We start from the raw sequence: 23,819 nt of genomic DNA on the forward strand, positions 1-23,819 counted from the left end.
CATTAAGTCATCTCACTTCCTTTCTCCCCTCCACTCTGACTTTTTTATCTTCTATTTCTTATTGACATTTCTCCACATTCTCTCTCTCTCTCTCTCTCTCTCTCTCTCTCATATTAACATCACATTTAGTAATTTACACTCATGTAGTGACATTCAGGCTAAAAATGTCAAATGAAAAAAATTGCTTCATTTGAATAAAAAGTTTTAATACATCCTCTATCTATCTCTCTCTCTCTACCGAACTGATTTCTTTCTCTCTTATTTTCTCTCTCTCTCTCTCTCTCTCTCTCTCTCTCTCTCTTTCTCTCTCTCTCTCAAATTGCCATTCCATTTAGTTATTAACACACATGTAGTGACATTCAGGTAAAGTATCTCCATAGAAAAAAAGTGCTTCACTTAAACAAAAAGTTGTAATAAGTCCTCTCACTTTCTCTCTCTCTTCTGATCTAATTCTTCTATCTCTAAATTTATATCTATTTCTCTGACTTTTTTAAATACACTTCACATTTATTTATTTACACACATGTAGTGACATTTAGGTAAAATATCTAAATTGAAAAAAAAATTCTTTATTTTAACAAAATGTTAATAATTCTTCTCCCTTCCTCTTTCCCTTCCAATCTAATTCCTTTAAATCAAGCTTAGTTTCTATCATTTTTTCTCTCTCTTTCTCTCTCTCTCTAACTCTCTCTCTCTCTCTCTGTCTCTCTCTCTCTCTCTCTCTCTAATTGCCATCACATTTAGTTATTTACACACATGTAGTGACATTCAGGTAAAGTATCTCAATAGAACAAAAAACCCTTTATTTATACAAAAAGTTGAAATTTGTCATCTCACTTCCTATCTTAATTCCTGTACTCTAATTTCTTCAACTTTTATTTCCTATCAACTTCTCTCTCTCTCTCTCTCTCTCTCTCTCTCTCTCTCTCTCTCTCTCTCTCTCTCTCTAAAATTAACACCACATTTAGTTATTTACACTCATGTGGTGACATTCAGGCAAACATTTTTAAAGAAAAAATTGCTTCATTTGAACAAAAAAACATGTCCTCTATCTTCTTCTCTCCCTTCCAATCCGATTTCTTTTTTCATATTTTCTATTAAGTTATCTGTCTCTCTTTTTCAAATTGACATAACATTTAGTTATTTACACACTTGTAGTGACATTCAGATAAAGTATCTCCGTAGAAAAAAATTGCTTCACTTAAAACAAAAAGTTTTAATAAGTCCTCTCACTTCCTCTCTCCCTTCCAATCTAATTCCTTTGTTTCTTATTTTCTATCAAGTTTTCTGACTTTTTTTCAAATAGACATTACATTTAGTTATTTACACACATGTAGTGACATTCAGGTCAAATATCCAAATAGCAAAAATACTTCATTTTTTTTTTCAATTATTCCTCTCTCTCTCTCTTCCTCTCTCCCTTCCAATCTAATTCCTTTAAATCAAACTTAGTGTCTATCGACTTCTCTCTCTCTCTTTCAAATTGACATCACATTTAGTTATTTACACGCATGTAGTGACATTCAGGTAAAATATCTAAATAGAAAAATTACTTCATTTATACAAATTAGTTGTATTAAGTCATCTCACTATTTCTCCCCTTTAATCTAATTCTCTCTCTCTCTCTCTCACTCTCTTTCTCTCTCTCACATGCACACACACACATAGCATTTCTCTTTTTCTGTTATTATTTGTAATAGTTAGTTGTTTACAATAAGTAACAAAAATTATACTGATACCTTCAAAAGCATCATTTTAAACATCTGCATCAAAAAACATATCAGTCATTGTCTGCAGATGCTTTCCATTTTGGGCCATTTCTCTTAAAAGAAAATGTAGAAAAATTTCAGATATGCATAGTATCATTCACAATTAATTGTTCATTCTTAATTTCTTAATAATCATATATATTGTATACAGTAATATATAATTATATAAAGAATTTAATTCAGCTCACTCAGATCAAATGTAAAAGTATTACTCATAGACACTTAAGTACAAATAAAGCTTCTTTCTCTTCTATATCCCTCTTTCTTTTTTTCCCTTAAGCATGTGTTTGTTTACAGTAAGAAAAAAATTGTTCATTACCTGGAAAAGCACAATATCCAACATCTACATCATAAGGCACATCAGTCACTATTTGCAAACAAAATTTTTGGTTTTGAGTCTCTAAAAGAAAATGTAAAAAGGAAGAATAATATTGGTTACATGTTGAGTTCATTAATGCAACGAAATAATCACCGTGAGTATATAAAATAATCCTTTTGTAAAGTATTGGACCCCCATGAGGAAACCAATATCTTTTGCTTTTAACTTGAAAAAATCAGTATACATTATGTACATGTAATTGATTATTAAAAAAAAAAAACCTATATCACCATTATAGTTTAAATAAAAATCCTTTTCTATTGAACTAAATAGACCTCCATGAGGACACCCATGATTTTCATTTCAACGGTAAAAATTCAGTTTACTTATTCACTCTAAAAACCTCATAAATATTCTTGGATCTCTACTTTTACCCTGATTTGTCTTAAATTACATTAACACTAAGAAATATTCACCATTAGTTTAAGTAAAAATCCTTTCCTGTTGAACTTAGAACCCCATGAGTAAATTTATACTTTTAATTTTAACGCTACAAATTCAGTATACTTGATCACTAAGGAAACTCCCTAAATTTATTTAAATCAATATTTGTACCCTTATTTATCCTAAATTACACAAATGCTATGCAATAAATTACCATTAGTTTAAGTAAAAATCCTTTCCTATTGAACTTACACACCCATGAGGAAAATCATTCTTTTCATTTTAACGTTATAAAATCAGTAAACTAAATCACTTAGGAAACCCCTTAAATCATTTTCAATCAATATTTGGACCCTAATTAATCCTAAATTACACTAATACTAAGAAAAAATAACCATTAGTGTAAGTAAAAATCCTTTCCTGTTGAACTTAGACCCCCATGAAGAAACCCACACTTTTCATTTTAACGTTCTAAACTCAGTATACTTAATCACATAGGAAACCCCTTAAATCTTTTTCAATCAATATTTGTACCCTAATTTATCTTTAATTACACTAATACTAAAAAATTATCATCACTAGTTTAGGTAAAATCCTTTCCTGTTAAATTTAGACCCCCATGAAGAAACCCACACTTTTCATTTTAACGTTCTAAACTCAGTATACTTAATCACAAAGGAAACCCCTTAAATATTTTTCAATCAATATTTGTACCCTAATTTATCTTTAATTACACTAATACTAAAAAGTTATCATCACTAGTTTAGGTAAAATCCTTTCTTGTTAAATTTAGACTCCCATGAGGAAACCCATAATTTTCATTCAATGTTCTAAAATCAGTATACTTATTCACTTCGGAAACCCCCTAAATATTTTTCAGTCAATATTTTTTATCCCTAATTTATACTTTATTACATAAACACTAAGAAAAAATAACCATTGGTTTAAGTCAAAATCCATTCCTGTTGAACTTTGACTCCCATGAGGAAACTCATACTTTTCATTTTAATGTTATAAAATCAGTATACTTAATCACTAAGGAAACCCTTAATTCTTTTTCAATCAATATTTGTACCCTAATTTATCCAAAACTACATTAACACTTAGAAATAATCACCATTAGTTTATAAGTAAAAGTTCTTTCCTATTGAACTTAGACCCCATTGAGGAAAACCATATACTTTTTATTTTAACGTTCTAAAATCAGTATGTTTTCACTTAGGAAACCCCTTAAATTTTTTTTCAGTCAATATTTGTACTCTAATTTATCCTAAATTACACTAATGGTAAGAAATATTCATCATTAGTTTAAGTAAAAATCCTTTCCTATTGAACTCAGACCCCCATGAGGAAACTCATACTTTTCATTTTAACGCTCTTAAATCAGTATACAAAATCACTTAGGAAACCCCTTAAATCTTTTTCAATCAATATTTGTACCTTAATTTATTCTAAATTACACTAATACTAAGAAATAATCACCATAAGTGTAAGTCAAATCCTTTTCTGTTAAATTTAGACTCCCATGAGGAAACCCATAATTTTCATTTTAACGTTATAAAATCAGTATACTTGATCACTTAGGACACCCCCTAAATCTTTTTCAATCAATATTTGTACCCTAATTTATCCTAAATTACACTAATACTATGAATTAATCATCATTAGTTTAAGTAAAAGTTCTTTCCTATTGAACTTAGACTTCCATAAGGAAACCCTTAATTTTCATTTTAACGTTCTAAAATCAGTATAGTATTTATTTAGGAAACCCCCCCTAAATTTTTTAAATCAATATTTGTATCCTAATTTATCTTAAATTACACTAATACTAAGAAATAATCGCCATTAGTTTAAGTAAAAATCCTTTCCTATTGAACTTAGACTCCCACGAAGAAACCCATAATTTTAATTTAAACGTTATGAATTCAGTATTGTTATTCATCTAGGAAACTATCTAAATCTTTTTCAATCAATAGTTGTACCCTAATTTATCCTAAACTACACTAATGTTAAGAAATAATCATCAATAGTTTAAGTAAAATTCCTTTCCTATTGAACTTAGACCCCCATGAGGAAACTTATATTTTTCATTTTAACGCTCTTAAATCAATATACTAAATCACTAAGGAAACCCCTTAAATCTTTTTCAATCAATATTTGTACCCTTATTTATCCTAAATTACACTAATACTAAGAAATAATCACCATTAGTGTAAGTTAAATCCTTTTCTGTTAAATTAAGACTCCCATGAGGAAACCCATAATTTTCATTTTAACGTTATAAAATCAGTATACTTGATCACTTAGGACACCCCCTAAATCTTTTTCAATCAATATTTGTACCCTAATTTATCCTAAATTACACAAATACTATGAATTAATCATCATTAGTTTAAGTAAAAATCCTTTCCTATTGAACTTAGACTTCCATAAGGAAACCCTTAATTTTCATTTTAACGTTCTAAAATCAGTATAGTATTTATTTAGGAAACCCCCCCCTAAATTTTTTAAATCAATATCTGTACCCTAATTTATCTTAAATTACACTAATACTAAGAAATAATCACCATTAGTTGAAGTAAAAATCCTTTTTTATTGAACTTAGACTCCCATGAAGAAACCCATAATTTTAATTTAAACGTTACGAATTCAGTATACTTATTCACTTAGGAAACCATCTAAATCTTTTTCAATCAATATTTGTACCCTAATTTATCCTAAACTACACTAATGTTAAGAAATAATCATCAAGAGTTTAAGCAAAAATCCTTTCCTATTGAACTTAGACCCCAATGAGGAAACCTGTACTTTTCATTTTAACGTTCTTAAATCAATCTGTACACTTAATCACTTAGGAAACCCTCTAAATCTTTTTGGATCATTATCTGTACCCAAATTTATCTCAGATCGTACTAATATTAAGAAATAATCACCATTAGCTTAAGTAAATATCATTTATTTTGAAATTTACCCCATGAGAAAACTCATACTTTTCATTTTAATGATAAAAATCAGTATTTCCTACTAAATCACTTTTTTAAAGTAACTTTTCCTAATATGTTTCTATTAATATAATTATGCAACGTAATTCATCCGTATTTTTAATGAAATTGTACAATTGAAAAGGTATATCAATCAAGTACATGTATGTGGAAACAGCATAACGATTCCACAGAACACAGCATTATGATTTTTAGAAAGATAGAGGAAATTAGGATTAAAAGTTGGCAATGTTTACAGAATGTTTTTAAACAGGTATTATGATAAAAGCTATGCTGATTGAGGTTAAAAGATCACATATTTTGCTTTTAATACATATTATTAATTTAAAAGAATTAAATATAGACTCAGTGTTAACCAGTTGGGAAAAATACCGCTAAATTGAGGAAATATCACCTATTTCTGATTAGGAATGGGGCCGAATTTCGGCCACTAAGAAGGTACTGATATATCCCTTAAAATATAAGTAATAATCTGTTCCATAATCAAATAAATCTTGAAATAAAATAGACACATTTTAATTCTAAATAAGTTACGATCCCTTCTTTGATTATGAATATGGCATTCGCATGATGTCAAAATTAGATCTCGTGTTCTCTTATCAGTGAAAAACTTAACAGGAAAGACAATGCCTGACCTTGTTATAGTCGTTTACCAGATTTATCTATTAGAATAGAATGATATAATTCCCTAGATATCGAAGAAAAAATGATACTTACTGTAAACAATTATTTCCATCTTCGAGTAGGAAGTTCCGATTGCGCATGCGCTATTTATATCCAATGGAGGAAAGTGTGTAAAGTACTCTTATGGACTCCACGATGAGTGTCAAAAAATCCACATACACACCGGAAACCCAAACATAGTACAATTTTATATTTTTTGAATCAAGTACGATGAGAAATAACGTTTCCGAACGATTTTACTTCCCACTACACGGGTGCATGTAGTGGGAAGAAAAAATGTAGTGGGATAAAACGTGTGTATTCATACTCGTGTAGTGGTATTCAGGTGCTTACAAACACACACACACACACACACACACACACACATAAAACATCCCACATCATAATGTTACATTTAACTTTTCATTACAAACAATTTTAACATATGGAAGACATTACATTTTTCAATCTTATCAGAACAATGATTTCGCTATAACTTAAAAGTAATGACAATATCCTAATATCCGCCTATATCCAGAGTAAGTTGGACCCTTGAACTATGACCTAGTGACGTCATAATCAAGCAGATTATCATCATTTTAGGGGGCATCCCTCTACCAAGTTTGAATTTAGCACAACAAACGGTTCTTATGTTATTTATTGAACACTCCGTCTATTATTCGATTTCTGGAATAGTTTGACCTTAGACCCCAAAATCAATAGGGGTCATTAAACATATACCATATTTGGAGTCCGTCAAATGAAAGAATTTCACCGTTTTGAATATATATAGATATTACTTTTTTAGAGTCCGACACACCAACCGACTAACTTACACGCGCAAAACAATTTTATTCCCTTTGCACCTTGCATAATGAGTAATGATTGGTTGCCACGCATTGCTTAGACTGTTTATAAACAAAAGAGACTTAAAAATGAGATGTTTAATAGAGCACAGATACAATTACTAACATGGATTTGTTTATCATATCACCTTTTTTGTATTAATGTACTTGAAAGAAAAAAAACTTTGTTGACACCAGTTTGCCCACTGAGGGTAAATACTAGTTTTCAGAGTAAAATGTAGAACAGGTTATCCATATCAATTAAAACTAAACCTCATAAAACAACTACCAAGCCAACAATAATTTTGATGTCTAAAATGTATTTCTTATCTATATCTAAGTTATATCTATAAAAAAAACCTACAATTTAACAATTTATATACACATCAAATCAAAATTAACATTTGATTTTATGAAAGCAAAAATTGCAGCATGTATTATACAGATACATGTAAAAGTCAACATACATTGCACATCTCTCTCTCTCTCTCTCTCTCTCTCTCTCTCTCTCTCTCTCTCTCTCTCTCAGTAAAACAACCTTAATTGTCAGAAGGAGGATTTTTATCACAATAATTGATTGTTATGATCTTGATTCACTGTTCAAGTACTAAAATCTAAAGGTTTTGGACGTCGACTGACGTGAAGTACTTTGTCATCGTCAGCTATCAAAGCTTTCATCCTTCCATCCTGCAATTAAACAAAAAGTTTAGTCAATAAATGATAAACTTTAACATTGTTTAAAAATCATTAATATGTTGAACATTTATCACATATCAAAATTTCTTTATAAAAATCTTATCTCACAATTAATTTAATTTTTTTAAAGCAATAAATGATATATTAAAATATTGATTAGAAATTACAAACATCTTGTTCATTTCTCACCAACTGGAAATCTTTTCTCTATTCTAATATTGATAAAAAGATTAATTAGAAATATATATCGTTTCTCAATCGAATTTGATTCAAAACTCATATACATATACCTTATCGTCTACTCCTTCCGATTTCATGTCATTTTTCTTATCCTGTAAATGACATGTAAAATATCAATGCTGTACTTGCCGTATATTTATTAGTAGTTCATGTAAATAATTACAGGAATGAATGAGTTTGTTTACTAATCGAATTAGATGTATTTAAATTTTAGCAAATTACAAAATTTCTTTCAGCTTTTTAAAGCTGTGAAATTCTGAAAATACAAAATTATATAAAATAAATATTTCAATTTGTCAAATTTTGGATTTTTAAAAAAATGTTCCTTAAATTTGATAGTTAGGTCACAAGAAAAATAATCCTCCTTCACCTCATTGCATGCAAAAAAGAAAATCTCCCACGGCAGCCATCATGGAAAAATGTCTTGATATGCTCATATATTTTGACATATATGACCTTAATACACCCCTAATATTAATGTATATATATTGGAGGTTTTATGAGGATTTTATAGACAATTCCTAATAATACAATCAGTTTTTGATCAAATGAAAACTTACCAATTTATTAATGATTGCAATACCCACGATCCACAATGGGGTCGCCAATATAAGCACTGTCCACACAATGTTGTTCTTCATAAACTCAGCTGAAAAAGGCCTGTCTTCATTAATGAACCATCTCAAAAAAAATATCTCCTCAAACATTTTGGACAAATCGGTTCTATCCAAATACTACGCGTGGTTCAACTTTTTCATTAAAGTCAGTTTAATTTATCAAAAACGCTTTAAAGTTTTTGCTGATTATTAAATATTAACAAAAACAAGGGAAGATTTCATAAGATATATCAAGAATTAAAACAAATCTGGTGATTTATGTTGTTGGCGGGTTTTGTATTAGCGTGAATCATCAACAGTTCTAGAGTAAAAGTGGTAAAGCAATTGGTGCATTGTCCCCTTTTTCTTAAGACTTCCACATTTTTTCTTTGTTTTCCTTGCTCACGTTTTCACATTCAAGTTAATCCCAACCCCTTTTTAAAAATGTTTCTTCTAATATAATATTCCACAGCAACACATATAAAAGAGAAACTATGAGAAATAGAAACACTGAAATTGCTTCTCTAAATAAAAACTGAATTTAGATGTAAATAGTACATTTAGCAAATAAAGCAAAAAAAATTTCATCATTGAAAAACATTGCTTCAAAGAAAAACTTTGGATGTGATTTTTTTTGGGGGGGGGGGGGGGGGGGGGTAAAAATAGATCAGATGCTACCGTCACCAAATTTTTAATCCCTCAACTCAGTCTTCAACTGAAATACTCAAAACAAATGTACACGTATTGAGGTGAAAACTCAGACTTGAGGTTGAATATTCACTTGAGGAAACTTGGTGACAGCAGGGCCAGGCAAAAATATGTATTGAGGTACGTCACTGAGCAAAATCACGTTTTTTTTTAAACAATTACAACTTATTTAATTTTTTGTTCAAAAGAAAAACACAAAAACTAACATAAGAATTAAAACATCATTTACAATGCTTTGTTTTTTGAAACCATGTTCCTAAAGAGATATTAAGATATAAATTATTCGTCCAATAAAATGGAATTACAGAGCCAAATTAACATTACTTACCCACAAAGTCAATACTCAAAGACTGAATTATGGAATACAGCCTTTGCACCAGTTTGGACTCTGATTTTCTACATTTTCCCTAAATGAGTAAAGACTTTGTGTAGTAATGAGAAAAAAGACATTCATCAATTATCAAAATATATCAAAATTAATGTTTAACTTCAATGCCCAAACTGATTGGAAAAGGGCACCTGGTATAGAAGGTTACCGGACCCATTTGATCCCAATGCAGGTGAATGTACAATAGCAACTAATGAATAAGTGAAAACAAAAAAAACTATGAACACATTTGACTCGTATGTATCGGGCAATAAGAATGTGTTGTGTTGGTATTTTGCTGGTGTGCATCTAGCAAATCCACATTGTTTTCAAACATTATACATATTAACATAAAAATATCTGTGTTTTCTACAAAAGTTAAATAATACAGATAAGTCTGCTTTAAATTTATACATAAAACTTTAGATATAGATTAATCCTTATCAAGTTTCAAGTTTACGGTAAACTAACTTTTATTTGCGTGCGAGAAAATTTAGCGATGACTTTGCTATGTTACTGTCAGGATAATCTCGTTTTGTTCGCTAAAATAAGCTGTCACGAATTAGTTAAAACACAGGTAAATCGGGAAATCGCCAATAAAAGTTGGCTTACAGCAGTTTGATGCTTAGATTTTAAACTACAAAATTTGAGTAGGTCAATGAAATCTACTTTTGAATCATATGGCACAACTTCTACCCAAGATTCATCAGCAAGTTGCATATAGAATATATGGTGCAGTCTAACAGTATGCAAAACATTTATTGGATATGTTATATAATTATATTTACTTAATACAGTGTCTTTGTTTATGATAACACTACTCGATTTTGTATTTACAATCCATTAAATTCAAATGACGTATAGTTGGGGGACGCAAGAAGGTTTGCATAATGACATGGAAATCACATAAAAAGGTCAAGATTCAAATATTTAATCCAGACCTACCACTGCTAAAAACTATATAAATATAAGTTATAAGGATGATTCATTCTTTGAATATTATGAGGTAATAATTTCAGTCGGAGTGTGGTCATATCTATCATGAGGCCCTTCAGGATTTATTGAATTTGGCCATGCCCCGAAAAAAATTATCACCTCATAATGGTCAAGGGATGATTTTTTATTTCTTAAGAAAATACATTGTGTGTAAATAATCAAGAGACCACTATAGTAACATACTTTTGAGCCTGAACACACCTTTTCCTAATCGTGATTTGGACACAATTTGAGAAGGAATACATATTAGATTCCTAAAATATTCCACAGGGACCTATTAAAAGTGCAGGTCACATAAACACACTACATCCGCCAAGTTTTGATGACACTGATCCAAAATTTGTAAGATGTTAAGCTATACAATTCCAATATGAGGCCAGTGACTTACATTTACTTTGGGTTAATTGTGACACACCTGTTATACAGTTTGATTTATTCTATCTTTTTATTTTATAAGTCGAACTTAGCTACTTGCACAAAGTTAAAGTAAAGTACAAGTATGTACTACAACACATTCTGACTTATCGAATCTGGTGAACCTACTTGTTTACAAAATCCATTGTAGCATGGTCTCCCATCCTCCAGAATTTTCTCTGATAAAGGCTCACAAAGCTGTGTATTGAGTTTGTAGCAGCATGTTTTACATGCATCATCCCCTGTGTAGTAAAACAAATCAATATACATCCAATCTAAACAAAAAGGTATTTGTATTAACAGTAATAATTTTTCTGGTTCTTTGATAAACCTTTAAGATGCCTAAATTATATTATAACCTTGAGCTGGCCTTGATTTAAGCAACAAGGACTAAGTCCATTGTATTCTTGATAGGTTGGGATTGAGATACAACAATGACATCATTTGACTACAAACGAGATTTGTAGTTTTAAAAGACATTATATGTTCATTTGCATTCATTAACCTTAAAAAATGTCTATAGACATATCAAAGATTTAAAGCTAATGACAAAAAATAACAACTTTAAACAAGAGGCCCATGGGCCACATCGCTCACCTGAACAACAGTTCCTTGTAACATTCTATTTCCTAGCATATGTTATTTTTATTTTAAACTTTGAACCCCTTTCTGGGGCCCCAGTATTGGTCCGGGGTTTATGGTTGGCTTTAACAACTACACTAGTTGAGGACCCTTGCATTGTAATCTCACAAACTGTAGCATTGTAGTTTTCAAGAAGAAAATTTTTAAACATTTTCGATATATATTTCTATGTTAAACTTTACACCCCACTTGAAGCCTCAGTATTGGTCTGGGGGTCTTTGGGCCCCAGTATTAGTTCGGGGGTCACGGTTTTACCAATTTAGAATCTACAATAGCCAATGATGCTTGCATCTCACAAACTGTTGCAATGTAGTTCTGAGAAGAAGATTTTTAAACATGTTCCCTATATATTTCTATGTTAATTTTGAACCCCTTCTTGGGCCCCAATATTAGTCTGGGGGTCACGGCTTCCACAATTTAGAAACTTTACAATTTGAGAATGCTTGCATAGTAATCTCACAAATTGAAGCATTGTAGTTCTCCTCCATTAGATTTTTAAACATGTTCCCTCCTATCTTTTTATGTGAAACATTGAACCCCTTCTCCTGGAGCCCCAGTATTAGATCGCTTCTATAATTTAAATTTTTCATTATTTGAGGATCCAAGTAAAGTAATCTCACAAAAAATGACATTGTAGTTCGCGAGAAGATTTTTTTAAAACATGTTTCCTATATATTTCTATGTTAAACTTTGAACCCCTCTTGATGCCCCAGTATTAGTCCGGGGGTCATGATTTTAACACTTTAGAATCTACAATTGCCAAGGATGTATGCATAGTAATATCCCAAACTGTTGCAATGTAGTTCTTGAGAAGAAGATTTTTAAACATTTTTTTATATATGTTAAACTTTGAACCCCGCCCGGGGGCCCAGTTTTTGCCTGGGGGTCACTATTTTAACAATTTAGAATCTTCACTATACATACAAGCTTATGTATAAATATTGGCATTTCTGGTGCAGTGGTTCTTGAGAAGAAGATTTTAAAACATTTATCATATTTATTTCTATGTTAATCTTTGAACCCCGTTTGGAGCCCCAGATTAAGTACGGGGGTCATGATTTTTACAATTTAGAATCTTCACTATATATACAAGCTTTTGTGTAAATTTTGGCATTTCTGGTGCAGTGGTTCTTGAGAAGAAGATTTTTAAACATTTTTCCAATGTATTTCCATGTTAAATTTTGAACCCCGCCTGGGGCCCCAGTTTTGGCCCGGGGGTGACGATTTTTACAATTTAGAATCTTCACTATATATACAAGCTTTTGTGTAAATATTGGCATTTCTGGTGCAGTGGTTCTTGAGAAGAAGATTTTTAAACATTTTTCCAATGTATTTCCATGTTAAATTTTGAACCCCGCCTGGGGCCCCAGTTTTGGTCCGGGGGTCACGATTTTTACAATTTAGAATCTTCACTACATATACAAGCTTTTGTGTAAATATTAGCATTTCTGGTGCAGTGGTTCTTGAGAAGAAGATTTTTAAACATTTTTCCAATGTATTTCCATGTTAAATTTTGAACCCCGCCTGGGGCCCCAGTTTTGGCCCGGGGGTGACGATTTTTACAATTTAGAATCTTCACTATATATACAAGCTTTTGTGTAAATATTGGCATTTCTGGTGCAGTGGTTCTTGAGAAGAAGATTTTTAAACATTTTTCCAATGTATTTCCATGTTAAATTTTGAACCCCGCCTGGGGCCCCAGTTTTGGTCCGGGGGTCACGATTTTTACAATTTAGAATCTTCACTACATATACAAGCTTTTGTGTAAATATTAGCATTTCTGGTGCAGTGGTTCTTGAGAAGAAGATTTTAAAACATTTATCATATTTATTTCCATGTTAAATTTTGAACCCTGCCTGGGGCCCCAGTTTTGGTCCGGGGGTGACGATTTTTACAATTTAGAATCTTCACTATATATACAAGCTTTTGTGTAAATATTGGCATTTCTGGTGCAGTGGTTCTTGAGAAGAAGATTTTTAAACATTTTTCCAATGTATTTCCATGTTAAATTTTGAACCCCGCCTGGGGCCCCAGTTTTGGTCCGGGGGTCACGATTTTTACAATTTAGAATCTTCACTACATATACAAGCTTTTGTGTAAATATTGGCATTTCTGGTGCAGTGGTTCTTGAGAAGAAGATTTTTAAACATTTTTATAATGTATTTCCATGTTAAATTTTGAACCCCGCCTGGGGCCCCAGTTTTGGTCCAGGGGTCACGATTTTTACAATTTAGAATCTTCACTATATATACAAGCTTTTGTGTAAATATTGGCATTTCTGGTGGAGTGGTTCTTGAGAAGAAGATTTTTAAAGACATGCACTCTATTTTCACTGTTTTGTAATTATCTCCCCTTTAAAAAGGGTTGAACCCTTTATTTTAACTATTTAGAATCCCCTTGTCATAAGGATGCTTTGTACCAAGTTTGGTTAAATTTGGCCCAGCGGTTTTTGAGAAGAAGTCAAAAATGTGAAAATTTTACAGACGGACGGACGGACAGACAGACAGACGGACGGACGGACGGACGGACGGACGGACGGACGGACGGACGACGGACAACGGGTGATCAGAAAAGCTCACTTGAACCTTCGGTTCAGGTGAGCTAAAAAGTTGTTTTAATCATCATTATTTATTATGTAAAACAGCTACGTTCTCTTTAATATATATATATAGTTCATGCAAGCAATATGGATTGAAATGGAAAACTTATGATATACATGTACTTGAGGTACTTCCTGGGCAGGTGAAGAATCAGTTCAGAATATTAACAGATTTTGACATTCACTTGAATACTACAGCTATATAGGTAAAAGAAAGGTAGTTAAAAGGTTCATTGACATCATAACCATGCATTCATTAAGTTTTTCCTCTCCTATTATGGAAGTAGAGAAGATTTTCTGAGATTAAATACATGTTCACTTCATATTCATAACGGCTCCGCCTAAGTGCCTGAACCCAATATCCAAAGACCGTGAATTTTACCATTTAAGTAGTGGGTTTTACGACATCATGACCATATGCATGAATTTAGTTCCTTACAAATTACTATGGGTGAAGAGAATTGTATTTTCTAAGATTAAACACATGTTCACTATATGGATATTATTGTCCCAGCCATGGGGTCTCAATCCCTGACCGAAGGACCATGAAATTAACAACTTTGGTAGAAGGCTTCATGAATCTCATAACCACGAATTTAGTTAGTCCCACAAGTTAGGGAGTAGAGAAGAAGATTTGGCCTTTTGTTTGCAAATTTGGCTCCTCTCATGTGAACCCAGTGTAGGTAAGGTCATAAAATTTATGTTTTAATTTCTCTTATATTAGAAAGGCTTCAAATAAAAAATGGTAACGATTTTCAAGAATTTAGAAATATATCATTCTTGTTATAGGCGACGAAATACCAATGGGAATAGGTTACCTGCGTCACTCATTTGACCTTATAGTATATTAAATTTCAATTTTACTTTATTATGAACTGGTGAATATTTTATAATTATTAATTGGGTATAACTGAGCATTGACTTTCAGTCAGGTCAACATCAAATTTGTTAGACCAGGGTATTGGACGGAAGGACGGACGGATTGGTGGACAGACGGACAGACTGATCACTACAGGGCGCACGCAGAGCGGGACCCTAATAAAACAAATAATGTATATTCACCTGAACAGAGACATGGATATCTGCCCACATCTTTACATGGGTCCAAACATTGTCCATTTTTACATTTCCCATATCTACAATGAGAACCACACCAATCAACACAGCTAACGGCCTTTGGTGTGTTTTCCTTTTTTAAATACAATAATTATTATTGTACTAATACTTGATAGAAATTAATTGAAAAATTTAAAAGGAACTATTTATTAATATTTAATTGTGCTTTCTAAAATAACAATAACAAGAAACAAAGGTAGCATTCAATTATGTGTAAACTACAGATAGCAATCAATGACATGTTAATTGATGGTAGCAATCACTGACACGTATAATGACGTTAGCAATCAATTGCAATGACATGTTATTGCAAAAATCCCACTTGATACTATATGCTTCGGTTGATATAGCAATGCGTTGAATCACGACAGTCTATTTGATGTAACATTTAAACGAATCACAGGTTGCAGTTTAAATATAGAAGCGTTTTAATAGGCCGATTTGGTACCCGACCACTTTTACGCGATAATGATATTTTATTTCCTAAGTGCCACTTTGACGTTAAAATTAAAAAGTTTCTATCAGGACTGCAAAATATTTAATAAATCATCCCGAGTTCTCCATTAATCAACTCTTGTTTTTTATGGTGTTAACAAAAACACACCGCTCTCCATCAATATATTAAACATGTTCCCAATTTAATTTTTCAGCATTGTGCTTCCTTGATAAATTCAACCATTTTTAACATATCAATTGAATTTGATGCAGTAGTTATTTTGTTTTATCTTATTCCACGAAATTCACAACAGAGACTGACAATAATTACAGAAATTGCGTTTTATATAACACCAATCGATCAATGGCACACTCACTTTTACAAATGTGTGCCCTAAATCCTGCACAATTTGTAATTTATGGCGCAATTTTAGTCTAATCTGTGATTAACCGTATTTTGTAACTTACTCTGTAGGAATATTAATTTACCTCAAAATTCATCAGAAAAAGAATATAATATTGATATTGACGGATTGTCGCTTTAATTACCCACCTCGGATTGTTAAATGCACGTGCAGATTGGGTCGCTATTTTACACAGGTTTACATGCATACAAACCACACTTCTTTATTTTATGGAGGTAATGGCGATGTTTCAAAGATTTTCAGTACAGATTTATTGAAAGTGAATAGGAGAAGGGATATAGAGATAGTGTAACACGTCTAATGGATTTCACGGCATGTCAACCAGAATTGATCTACATTTTGAATCAAGTTTTTTTTGTGAGGCAAAAATTAGCACTATTGCCGCCAGATAACAGTTTGTTCAATTCATGCGATATTCCATATATTGTACATTGTGAATAGTAACATAAAATATATTTGTTCACTAAACAGTTTCCTACGAATTTCTTCACAAAAACTGATAACTTCATTCGATGCGCGAAGAACAATCTGTGTGGTCTTTAACTATATGCGCCCTTCCCTGCTTTTAGAAAACTTTTTGGGGGGGGGGGGGGTATCACTAACATCGTTTAAACGTATTTTTAACTAACAAGCACAACTTTATTTTAAGCTTTCTTTATCCTATGTTTTTTCTACGTGTTAGTCTTCATGAATTTGATAAATGGGCGGCAATCAGAATCTTTGAAATATACACCAATTAGAAAGTGTCGTATTAGTGCCAATTAGAAAAGCAATGCTATATCGGCAGTAGTGTATACTTACAAGCGAGATTTGCAAAAAACGAACTAGCTTTCCCGGACATGTGTAATGAAGGTAGCGATCAATTGCAATGACGGATTAAACAAAGGTAGCAATCAATGACGTGTAAAAAATAAAGTAGCAATCCATGACATGAAAAACGAAGGTAGCAATCAATGTCATAAATAATGAAAGTAGCAAACAATGGCATGTTAAACGAAAATAACAACCATAACAAGTCAAATGAAGGTAGTATTCAACGATATGCAAAGGAAGGTAGCAATCAATGACATATAATGAAAGTAGCAAACGATGGCAAGTTTAACGAAAAAAACAATCACTGACAAATCAAACGACATGTAAATGAAGGTAGCAATCAATGACATGTGACAAGATCGTAGCAATCAACTTGTTATTTGAAGGTTGCAATAAATGACATTAGATGAAAGTGAAATCAGAACATGTAAATGAAGGTGGCAACTAATGACAGGTTATTTGAAGGTAGCAATCAATGACATGTAAAATGAAGGTAAAGATGAAGGACTCAAAGCATGTTAAATGAAGGTGGGAATCAATGACATGTAAATTGAAAGTAGCAATCAATGACTATTGTAGTTTGAACGTAGCAATCAATGATGTGTAAGACTAAACTAGCAATCATTGGCACGTAAAATGAAGGTAGCAATCAATGACATGATGTAGATTAAAAGTATCAATCAATGACATGTAAAATGAAGGTAGCAATCAATGACATGCTAAAAAAAGAACGATAAATCATTGACCATATGTTCACCTAACAATCAATGACATGTAAAATGAAGGTAACAATTAATGACATGTTAAAAAAGGTAGCAATCAATGCATGTAAAGATGAAGGTATGTATCAATGAAATGATGTAGAACGAAGGTAGTAATCAATGTAATTATGAAGAACGTAGGTAGCAATTAATGTAATGTACAATGAAAGTAGCAACCAATGCCACGTGAAAATGAAGGTAGCTATCAAAGGCATGATGTAGAACAAAGGTAGCAATCAATGTAATGATGTAGAATGAAGGTAGCAATCAATGTAATGATGTAGAATGAAGGTAGCAATCAATGAAAAGTGCAATAAAAGTAGCAACCAATAACATGTTAAATAAAGGTAGCAGTGATGTCATGTAAAACAAATGAAGGCAACAATCAACAACATGTATGACAAATAAAGGTAGCAATAAATGACATGTAAAACAAAGGTAGCAATCAATGCAATGCATAATGTTAGACACCAATCAATGACATGATGTAAAATTGGAGTAGATGTAAACTCACCCATTTAGACAGGAGGTATTGTCGACTTTAAAAGTGGCTTTTGGACAGGTAAGGCCTCCACTGATTAGGGTCAAGGATAAGGTAATGGATATTGAAACCAACAATGGCATTTAATGCAACAAGCACTTGTTACCAATGTTGCATTACAAAGGTAATTTTGTCCCAAACGCCTTCTTAAACCCTTTACATTAAAAGGAAATACATGTATGCCTCTTTTTTTAAGTACGTTCACTAAAAATACAAGAAAACGAATGACTTGCGTTGCTAAGGATACTTGCAATGGGATTTCCCCTTGCAATCAAAGTTGTCGTCAAACTGGTCTAAGCACTGATAACCGGGCGGTGCAACAGTACAATTCACACAGCAAGCATAGTTCATGGGGCTGAAAAGTCAGAAGAACATCTCGGTAAGTATAAATCTTATTAACATGCAATAATTCAATATTCAACAAAGATACTTGCAAAACAAAGTAAAATCTATTGAATGAATGATTTTCAAACATCACAGTTAAGTACTAGTATAACGAACCTTACCTGCATTGAATTTGACCTCGAACTTTGACCCTGAACTCACACTTTTCATTACAGCATTTGTCGCCTGTGTAGCCAGCATCACATTCTTCATTCTTGTCCAGACGGCCATTACCACATAAGCCCTGTCCTGAGTCTGATGCCTCTTTATATAATGTTATGAAAAATTAATAAAAAGCAAATAGACCTTGGACTTTCTGTGGGATGTAGCTACCTAGTTTGCTCATCAAAACAAATAGTGTGTACTTTCTTTCTGATTTGCTATTAGAAGCTTACAAATATTCATAGACTGTCAAAATTGGAAAGTGGTTTTTTTATCAGAGGTCTGCTCTTTTTGAAATTGATGGTGTTTCAACAGAAATATACAGTCCTGTACACAGTCGGACAGATGTTGCTGCATTTAATGAATAAATGTCAGGTTCCTGCTCAAACCTCAGACTATGAGCACCTTTTGAATGACAGACTAGTTAAACACGTTATATCAGAATGAGTAGTTTTAATTTTCTCTTGTTACCTCTATCCCTCAAAATCACTATGCGTCATTTATTCAATTGTAATAACCAATCAACCAAATAATGGCAGATAAAATGACAAGCGCAAACCAATATGCCACGCTTTTTTGTTGAAACAATGTACATGTATGTTAACATACAAATGCTGCTCAGCAAAGAATAAAACACATACATCTAACATAGTTTACCTTTAAAGCAGTCATATCCTTTCATCATTACAACTTTGTAAATGTACTGTTTACTACATGGCGAAAAGAGCTAAAAAAAAATATAGTACAATGTCATACATTTTGCAAACAAAACATTTTCTTTGATTGCTTCAGTTGGAGTAGAATAAATCAAATGAATTGACATGGGAAAAAGAAGACAGAGGAAATGTGGATGCATTAGAGAAATGGAGTGTAGAAGTGTGAAATGTTCAACAAGTCTGATCTACCTGATTATTTTTTTCGTATCCAGAGACGGCGGAAGGATACATGATAAAGCGGCCACCGTCTGAAGTGGAGGGGGCGCAGTTATCAGTGTCCGGGTCATGTTCACTCCCCCAATTATGACCTACAAATTTTACAACTAAGCCATAAAATCTGTGTATTAGGCTACAACAGAATGATACTGTAAAGATATTACATTTGGCTGTGTATTTTATTTAGTTTTAGTGATAAAAAGAATTAACAGATATACTCACCAAATTCTGAAAATATAAAAAAGAAGAAAAAATTATTTTCATACAAAAGGTTTGATAACTGCAGATTCTAAGTACAAATACATGTACAAATTGACTGAAAACAGCTAGCTTTTACAAATTTATTTATTCAAATTTATTCAAGAGTACATTTTAGAATGGTATAGTTAAGTCCGTCTAATAGGACAGAAAACCCATGGGAAATAATGGGTTTAAAACTTCAAACAAATATAGTTACTTCAGAGTTTGTACTGTAAACAAGATGCCCATAGGGCCACATCGCTCACCTGAGCAACAATGAGCATTCAAAAGATATTGTGGTATATGGCCCTCGGTAGAATAACAAAAAAATAAATATTGTAAAGTATTCCAATTTTACACTTATTTTTGCATACACGTAATCTTTGACATTGTACCTTCATGAAATACTCTTTTTACACAGAATAAGAAAATCCTACGCAAGATATAGAACTAAATATTTGGTAGGGGTACACTGTTATATAACTTCTAATTCCCTGTATTTTCGTTCTGCCCCCCCCCCCCCCCCCACTTAATAAAGCGATCAAAATATATGAGAGCATATAGGTACATTTTCTTCCTCAACTACTTTCTAGTAGTTATTGTATTTTTTTTTTAAATATAATAGTTATTGACTGTATTTTATCAAAAAAATCCTACATGTATATATGTGAAGAAGAAAATTGCACCTCAATGCGCTCAATTTCTCAAATTAAAAATATTCAACAATTTAATTTGTCTTCTCCATTATAATTAAATGACTGTTGTTTACCTTGCGTAAACTCATGACTTTTATAACTTTACTCACACTTGATTGATGAATACACTGGAATGAAAAATGTTGTCATGTGACATGTTAAAGAGCTATAAAAATCAATGTTACCGTATTGACAGGCACATCACTCTAATTTACTATGGCCCACCCATTATTTTAATTTTTATTCAAAAATAACAAATGGCTACAAACCAGGATAATTTTCCGCTGTAATATTTTCTTAGGAATAGGGATAATTCTTTTATCCCCGCAACAGAAATGTGTCAGAACTATGGAAACTGTTTTAACGATGTCCTTTTTATTTACTCACATTTCACATTATTCATTGTATAAAGAGGGGGCCCCAGAGAGTAGTTATATACAGCAAATCATTCTTTATTTTTTTTTTGTGTACAAGTATTTATCATACTCTCATTCATATAGAATTTCTAATGATCAACCAAAATTTCAGCGTCAATCGTAGAATTATAAGCAAGATGAGCTCAAAATTTTGCTAGGTTTGAGTCATATTTTGTTCACATGAGTTTATTACATTCAGCTTAAGATTTTTAACTTGGTATGTCCTATTCGGCATTTAAAATGGAAAAAAATGAATGGCCTCAGATCTGTGTACAAACATAGAATTGTGAGCAAATCTCTGTATCTTGCTTATAATTCGAAGCTTAACACTCAAATATGGTAAGTATATAGAAATTGTAAACAATTAAACACAAGAAACATTAACTATAACAAATAAAGAACACAATTTATTTTTCAAAATGAATCATATACATGTATATACCTACATATTTCCGTCAGCGATATTAAACTCTATTCAAACTGAATAAACTCGAGAAAATGCTGAGCATCTCAACAAAACATATTGCATTATTCTACCATTACGCAAAAGATGATACCGAATTACCGAAAGCCTAAATGAATTGCATTTTAGTTCTTTCTTAATACATCAGATGTTGCTTAATTTGCGCAGGTAAACAGTAAACTGTTTGATTTACCGAAATCTCTGTTTGATTTGATACGTAAAAATCAGGAAATACAAGACACAGTTCCCAGGTTAACGCAAAGCATAAATGAAAACGAAACGAAAATCACAACAAGCTAACAACACCGTCATATGTGAAAACTGTCAACGCATTGAAATATTTAGCCTCAATTTACTTCACAAAATCGGCACCAATGTATTTTGCATGTTTCAAAGATTCCCTTTGTACAGGATCTGTTGCACAACAAACAAATTCATCATTATCAGATCGACCCGTTTATCATATAGTGTCATGGCTGCTTTAAACAAAGAACCTCGTTTTAGAAGTATGGAATACGAGTCTTGGTAAAATGGATAAGCAAACCCGGGCCGGGGCAAAATAAAAGCCGGGCAGATCGGCAATCGTCAATTCCAATTACGCATTATTTTGCAGCAATGTTTACAGCGAATACAAATATACTGGTCAGTAAATATCTTGAAATTTTAATGAGATTTGCAGATTAATAACTGTCAATCTTTTGTTTTGCCCTGGCCCGATCATGCCTACCCATTTTACCAAGACTCATGGATGCTATAAATTGCTTGAAACACGCCTTTTCTTTCTTATTACTTTTGTAATAACTCAGATTTGAAACAGAATTAGCCCATAATTTTTGCAATTCATATTTTCCTTCCCGTAAGGATTATTCATGCTAAATTACATTGAATTTGCCTTAGTAGGTCTTGAGAAGAAGATTTTTTAAAATGCACCCCCCCCCCCTTTTTTTTTTTTTTTACAGTTTTGAGGTTTTTCCGCTTTCAATGAAAATTTTTCTTTCATTTCTGCAATTTATATTCATCTTTCCATAAGAATGCTTTGAGCCAAATTTGGTTGAATTTGGTTAAGTGGTTTTAGAGAAGAAGTTCAAAATGTGAAAAGTTTACAGACGGACAGACAGACATACACACAGACGGACAGACAAACAAACAGACGGACAAAATGTGATCAGAATAGCTCACTTAAGCTTTCAGCTCAGGTGAGCTAAAAAGGTAATGCATTTCAATGTCAATTTAGATTTATTTTGGGAAATTACTATTAAAAAAAGATCAAAAGGGATATCAAAGTTAATGTATTTCTAATGCATTCATGGATTTAAACAAACGCTTGACAGACCGTGAGCTGTAGTGATGGTGGCTTGGTGGACGAGAGCTTGGCTTCCATCAGGATTACGGTAGGTACTGAGTCCAGTGTTTGCTGCCATTTTTCTACCGTCCTTAAATGCCACTGCAGAAAAAACAGTATCACTGTTAATGATATGCACATGATCAAACTTAAACAATAGAATATTTTTGTCACTCTGTAATTCTGTAAATAAACTTCATGCATGATGTACACAGATGAGTCACTTAAGAGTAATGATGGTTTTTAAGAAATGAGATGAAAAATGAGAAAATTTAATAGAAAGGATTGTATCCTTTACACAAAAAAACTCAAAAGTACTGAAGGTTCTGATATGAAACTGCACAAAAAGAGATGACTCTCAGTACTTTCAGTACTTTGATTGCTAGTTGACTTTGATACAGCCACACATCAGTGTCAAACTTTTTTCCAAACAATATGTAAAAATCAAAGTACTGAAGAACTGACAGGAGATGATTTTGTCGATGTTTATTTATTTTAAAATCAATAATATTTTATTTTGCATGACAAGTACATGTATTTTCTAATTTGAATTCCGCACATTTTTATAATATGAATTTTTGGATGTTTTCCACAAAAATGTCGTAAACCCCCATATGAATAATGTTAAATAATACTTAAAGATAGAATTAAATAAATCAAACTATGTATCAGTAATAGAAATATTTCTCGAAAATTGTATGGATTCAAGCAATATTTAACTTTAGTCTCGTTCAACCAAACGCTCGGCTGACACAGTAAATCTCTGACAGGGATTTACGGAAGCAGCCGAGCGT

At 32.0% G+C, this 23,819-nt stretch overlaps 1 protein-coding gene across 1 annotated transcript in view; it reads right to left on the bottom strand.

Moving 5' to 3' along the window:
• The window catches only part of LOC128179872 (ADAM 17-like protease), a 36,931-nt gene that overhangs the window by 2,718 nt on the left and 10,394 nt on the right, over positions 1-23,819 (bottom strand). The window contains exons 10-24 of the mRNA XM_052847539.1: positions 23,017-23,127; positions 20,092-20,097; positions 19,843-19,961; positions 19,595-19,664; positions 18,898-19,039; positions 18,639-18,746; positions 18,365-18,424; positions 15,363-15,436; positions 11,189-11,301; positions 9,611-9,689; positions 8,539-8,627; positions 8,029-8,070; positions 6,252-7,729; positions 2,089-2,169; positions 1,740-1,822 (exon numbers count right to left, since the gene is read on the bottom strand). Coding sequence (XP_052703499.1) covers positions 7,643-7,729; positions 8,029-8,070; positions 8,539-8,627; positions 9,611-9,689; positions 11,189-11,301; positions 15,363-15,436; positions 18,365-18,424; positions 18,639-18,746; positions 18,898-19,039; positions 19,595-19,664; positions 19,843-19,961; positions 20,092-20,097; positions 23,017-23,127 — 1,100 coding nt within the window. The 3' untranslated portion in view covers positions 1,740-1,822; positions 2,089-2,169; positions 6,252-7,642. The remainder of the gene's footprint in view (positions 1-1,739; positions 1,823-2,088; positions 2,170-6,251; positions 7,730-8,028; positions 8,071-8,538; positions 8,628-9,610; positions 9,690-11,188; positions 11,302-15,362; positions 15,437-18,364; positions 18,425-18,638; positions 18,747-18,897; positions 19,040-19,594; positions 19,665-19,842; positions 19,962-20,091; positions 20,098-23,016; positions 23,128-23,819) is intronic.

This window comes from Crassostrea angulata, chromosome 4, assembly GCF_025612915.1.
Source record: "Crassostrea angulata isolate pt1a10 chromosome 4, ASM2561291v2, whole genome shotgun sequence".
Classification (NCBI taxonomy): Eukaryota; Metazoa; Mollusca; class Bivalvia; order Ostreida; family Ostreidae; genus Magallana; species Magallana angulata.